The sequence below is a fragment of the Haliotis rufescens genome, unplaced genomic scaffold (assembly GCF_023055435.1).
Source record: "Haliotis rufescens isolate VD_foot unplaced genomic scaffold, xgHalRufe1.0.p SCAF_3, whole genome shotgun sequence".
NCBI lineage: Eukaryota > Metazoa > Mollusca > Gastropoda > Lepetellida > Haliotidae > Haliotis > Haliotis rufescens.
In genome coordinates, this window is record NW_025964001.1 from 30411091 (window position 1) to 30417355 (window position 6265).

Here is a 6265-nt window from a genome sequence, read left to right on the forward strand (position 1 = left end):
GTTTAAACGGGAATGATTTCTTCGTCGTTTAAATTTTGTAATCCATGGAGTTGGCCATTAAAAAAATTCCTGTAATCGAAGTGTAAGCAAAACGGTAGTGTAAACTTACTATTCATCTCTTGTAGCAAACATAAATTCTGTTCACATTTACTTTAATATGCACAAACTCTTCTCGGCTATAGTTACAGTGTGTGCAGCACTTACTGTTCACGACTATAGCTGCAGTGGATAAACCAAACCACTTACTCTTCTCGGCTATAATTACAGTGGGTACAGCACTAACTGATCACGGTTATAGTTACAGTGTGTACAGCACAAACTGTTCACGGTTATAGTTACAGCGTGTACAGCACTAACTGTTCACGGTTATAGTTACAGTGTGTACAGCACTAATTGTCCACGGTTATAGTTACAGTGTGTACAGCACTAATTGTCCACGGTTATAGTTACAGTGTGTACAGCACTAACTGTTCACGGTTATAGTTACAGTGTGTACAGCACTAACTGTTCACGGTTATAGTTACAGTGTAAACAGTACTAACTGTTCACGGCTATAATTACAGTGTGTACAGCACAAACTGTTCACGGCTATAATTACAGAGTGTACAGAACTAACTCTTCTCGGTTATAGTTACAGTGGGTAAATCACTAACTGTTCACAGTTATAGTTACAGTGTGTACAGCACTAACAGTTCACGGTTATAGTTACAGTGTGTACAGCACTAACTGTTCACGGTTATAGTTACAGTGGGTACAGCAGGAACTGTTCACGGTTATAGTTACAGTGTGTAAATCACTAACTGTTCACGGTTATAGTTACAGTGTGTAAATCACTAACTGTTCACAGTTACAGTTATAGTGTGTAAATCACTAACTGTTCACAGTTACAGTTATAGTGTGTACAGCACTAACTGTTCACGGTTACATTTACAGTAGGTACAGCACTAACTGTTCACGGTTATAGTTACAGTGTGTACAGCACTAACTGTTCACGGTTATAGTTACAGTGGGTACAGCACTTACTGTTCACGGTTATAGTTACAGTGGATACAGCACTAACTGTTCACGGTTATAGTTACAGTGTGTACAGCACTAACTGTTGGAGGTTATAGTTACAGTATGTACAGCACTATCTGTTCACAGTTATAGTTACAGTGTGTACAGCACTAACTGTTCACAGTTATAGTTACAGTGTGTACAGCACTAACTGTTCACGGTTATAGTTACAGTGGGTACAGCACTAACTGTTCACGGTTATAGTTAGTGGGTACAGCACTAACTGTTCACGGTTATAGTTACAGTGTGTACAACACTAACTGTTCACGGTTATAGTTACAGTGGGTACAGCACTAACTGTTCACGGTTATAGTTACAGTGGGTACAGCACTTACTGTTCACGGTTATAGTTACAGTGGGTACAGCACTAACTGTTCACAGTTATAGTTACAGTGTGTACAACACTAACTGTTACGGTTATAGTTACAGTGTGTACAGCACTAACTGTTCACGGTTATAGTTACAGTGGTTAGAGCACTAACTGTTCACGGTTATAGTTACAGTGGGTACAGCACTAACTGTTCACGGTTATAGTTACAGTAGGTACAGCACTAACTATTCACGGTTATAGTTACAGTGTGTACAGCACTTACTGTTCAAGGTTATAGTTACAGTGGGTACAGCACTAACTGTTCACGGTTATAGTTACAGCGTGTACAGCACTAACTGTTCACGGTTATAGTTACAGTGTGTACAGCACTAATTGTCCACGGTTATAGTTACAGTGTGTACAGCACTAATTGTCCACGGTTATAGTTACAGTGTGTACAGCACTAACTGTTCACGGTTATAGTTACAGTGTGTACAGCACTAACTGTTCACGGTTATAGTTACAGTGTAAACAGTACTAACTGTTCACGGCTATAATTACAGTGTGTACAGCACAAACTGTTCACGGCTATAATTACAGAGTGTACAGAACTAACTCTTCTCGGTTATAGTTACAGTGGGTAAATCACTAACTGTTCACAGTTATAGTTACAGTGTGTACAGCACTAACAGTTCACGGTTATAGTTACAGTGTGTACAGCACTAACTGTTCACGGTTATAGTTACAGTGGGTACAGCAGGAACTGTTCACGGTTATAGTTACAGTGTGTAAATCACTAACTGTTCACGGTTATAGTTACAGTGTGTAAATCACTAACTGTTCACAGTTACAGTTATAGTGTGTAAATCACTAACTGTTCACAGTTACAGTTATAGTGTGTACAGCACTAACTGTTCACGGTTACATTTACAGTAGGTACAGCACTAACTGTTCACGGTTATAGTTACAGTGTGTACAGCACTAACTGTTCACGGTTATAGTTACAGTGGGTACAGCACTTACTGTTCACGGTTATAGTTACAGTGGATACAGCACTAACTGTTCACGGTTATAGTTACAGTGTGTACAGCACTAACTGTTGGAGGTTATAGTTACAGTATGTACAGCACTATCTGTTCACAGTTATAGTTACAGTGTGTACAGCACTAACTGTTCACAGTTATAGTTACAGTGTGTACAGCACTAACTGTTCACGGTTATAGTTACAGTGGGTACAGCACTAACTGTTCACGGTTATAGTTAGTGGGTACAGCACTAACTGTTCACGGTTATAGTTACAGTGTGTACAACACTAACTGTTCACGGTTATAGTTACAGTGGGTACAGCACTAACTGTTCACGGTTATAGTTACAGTGGGTACAGCACTTACTGTTCACGGTTATAGTTACAGTGGGTACAGCACTAACTGTTCACAGTTATAGTTACAGTGTGTACAACACTAACTGTTACGGTTATAGTTACAGTGTGTACAGCACTAACTGTTCACGGTTATAGTTACAGTGGTTAGAGCACTAACTGTTCACGGTTATAGTTACAGTGGGTACAGCACTAACTGTTCACGGTTATAGTTACAGTGTGTACAGCACTAACTGTTCACGGTTATAGTTACAGTGGGTACAGCACTAACTGTTCACGGTTATAGTTACAGTGTGTACAGCACTAACTGTTCACAGTTATAGTTACAGTGGGTACAGCACTGACTGTTCACGGTTATAGTTACAGTTTGTAAAGCACTTACTGTTCACGGTTATAGTTACAGTGGGTAAATCACTAACTGTTCACAGTTATAGTTACAGTGGGTACAGCACTAACTGTTCACGGTTATAGTTACAGTGTGTACAGCACTAACTGTTCACGGTTATAGTTACAGTGTGTACAGCACTAACTGTTCACGGTTATAGTTACAGTGTGTACAGCACTAACTGTTCACGGTTATAGTTACAGTGGGTACAGCACTAACTGTTCACGGTTATAGTTACAGTGTGTACAGCACTAACTGTTCACAGTTATAGTTACAGTGGGTACAGCACTAACTGTTCACGGTTATAGTTACAGTTTTTAAATCAATAACTGTTCACGGTTATAGTTACAGTGTGTACAGCACTTACTGTTCAAGGTTATAGTTACAGTGTGTACAGCACTAACTGTTCACAGTTATAGTTACAGTGGGTACAGCACTAACTGTTCACGGTTATAGTTACAGTGTGTACAGCACAAACTGTTCACGGTTATAGTTACAGTGGGTAAATCACTAACTGTTCACAGTTATAGTTACAGTGTGTACAGCACTAACTGTTCATGGTTATACTTACAGTGGGTAAACCACTAACTGTTCACGGTTATACTTACAGTGGGTACAGCACTAACTGTTCACGGTTAAAGTTACAGTTAGTACAGCACTAACTGTTCACGGTTTTAGTTACAGTGTGTACAGCACTTACTGTTCACGGCTATAATTACAGTGGGTACAGCACTAACTGTTCACGGTTAAAGTTACAGTTAGTACAGCACTAACTGTTCACGGTTAAAGTTACAGTTAGTACAGCACTAACTGTTCACGGTTATAGTTACAGTGTGTACAGCACTTACTGTTCACGGCTATAATTACAGTGAGTACAGCACTAACTGTTCATGGTTATAGTTACAGTGGGTAGAGCACTAAAGAGTAAAAATATATTTCTTGCTGAAACAATACGGGAAAATGTTATATTGTTGTTATTTTTCGTGGTTATTGGCTCCTCAACAGTAGCACATTTGTAAAAAATTATATCACATATGCCATATGTAATAGAAGTTGGCATCATATAAAATATTCGTTTTACAAAAATTAATTACGTTACATTATACTACATTTGTAAGCTTATGATCCAAATGTGTTCATTCTGTGCGTTAAGAAGCAGCATCGTTGGACTCCAAAAGAAACTAATGAACACTACAGCCAAATTGTAACGTAGAATGCGCACTGTTTATATTATCCACTAGATTATAATTACAGTTGTTAAGCCAAATACGGACGTAGCGACACGCTATTCTTTCCTAACAATATCCACATACATGAAGCCTATCCGGTGAAGGTAGAGTCGGTACGGCCTCCCGCTCACGTCGGCGCTCTCCAGCTTCCCCATCCACGTATCGACCGGCAGTACGGCCTGCCAATCACTTCACACTAATAACGTGGAGGTGGAGCCACAAAATGGCGTCCTGCTATTGGTCGTTTGTGGGCCAGTGAACAGTTGCTGTGTGTTACTGGAGCCGTGAATGGCAGTGATTAACTGGAATTTACCACAATAATGAAACATGTTCCGCGCGGCCTCCTGCTGAAGCATTGCTAGCAGGGCTTCACTTCTTACATAGGCAGTGAGTGTCGGCGTCAGCTTCAGTCCGCCCGTGACAGCAGCACGCTAAACACCTATACCTCCGTCAATATGGTTCAGTTTGAAGAGAAAGCAAAGTCTTTGAAACGCTCTCTTAATCCTTTTAGTATCAGAAGAATGCTTGGAGAGGAGTCGGACAGCGACACTGAAGAGTCTAGTCTGGAAGTGGTCAACAGAACCCCACAGAATGACAGCGTCGCAGACAGAGATAACATTTTTGTAGATGTTGTCAGTGATGTTAAGGAGGAAGTTTCAGAGGCACTTTCAACAGAAGATGGAAGAGTGTGTGAGGATGTCATATCTGACACTGATATGGACAAAAGTGACGATGCTGAGAGTTTCTCGGAGGATAAGACAGAGGAAAGTAAGGGGGTGAACGACGATGGAGAGAAGGGGAAGAGTGAAAAGAAGCCCGAGAAACCCCCATTTAGTTACAATGCTCTCATCATGATGGCGATCAGGAGCAGCCCCGAGAAGAGACTCACACTAAGTCAGATATACGAGTTTATCATGAAAAACTTTCCATATTACAAAGATAACAAGCAAGGTTGGCAAAACTCTATTCGCCACAACCTAAGTCTGAACAAGTGTTTTGTGAAGGTCCCCCGACACTACGACGATCCTGGCAAGGGCAACTATTGGATGCTTGATCCATCTTGTGACGATGTGTTCATTGGTGGCACCACTGGGAAACTCAGGCGGAGGTCCACTCTGGCATCACGGAGTCGACTTGCTGCTCTCAAGAGAGCTGGATTTCCTCACCTCACCCCACCGTCCTACCCGTTCCAGTCGGACCGCCTCCACCCGTATGCTGCCTGCACCCCCCTATACTCACTGCCGGGCTTGGCAGGTAGTCGATACTCGCCTCTCCCATATCACCCCTACCCACTACAAATGACACCTGCCACGGTTACGTCTGATAGATTTTTACAGAAGAATGGACTAAATTTTTCGGTGGACAAACTGCTGTCGGAAACATCCCGGTCTTCGGAAACAGGGCAGGTCCCCTGTACAAACCCCATGTACGGGCGTCAGGAATCGGCTCTTGCTGCGTGGCGAGCTTCCTACTTCCTACAAGGATTCCAGGGCCTGGACCCCCAGCTCAGGGGTCTTGAGTTATATCAACATCTGAAAGCAGCGCCCGTGCCGCACATGCCAGGTCTGTCAACATATGCACCCCCGTCAAGACTGTCAAAGGCGAGCGGGACTCTCATCTCATCGCCTGATAGTTCATTCTCCCCGGTTTCAGTGAGTGACAAAACTACTGGCTAGCGTGTTGTGCTCATCTAAACAGACTACTTCTGGAGGTACGTAATGGCCAGAACTTTGATCAAACGGGAAGATTATCTCGTGATATGTGACAAACATTTAGATATATATGTGTTCTATTGTTCAGATATTACGAAAAGTGCTTAATTAGTCACCTGTGTTGAAGTTAGGTGATTTGTTGTGAGGCGGACAAGACAGCGTGTCTAGCGGAGCCGGGGGTGACAGACAACCACC

The 6265-nt window shown here is 42.0% G+C and overlaps 1 protein-coding gene across 1 annotated transcript; it reads left to right on the top strand.

Moving 5' to 3' along the window:
* Positions 1–4813: 4813 nt before the first annotated feature.
* On the top strand, positions 4814–6034 carry LOC125384367 (forkhead box protein G1-like). Its single transcript, XM_048403394.1, has one exon. It carries the CDS (start codon positions 4814–4816, stop codon positions 6032–6034), a length of 1221 nt encoding a protein of 406 aa, XP_048259351.1.
* Positions 6035–6265: the final 231 nt, after the last annotated feature.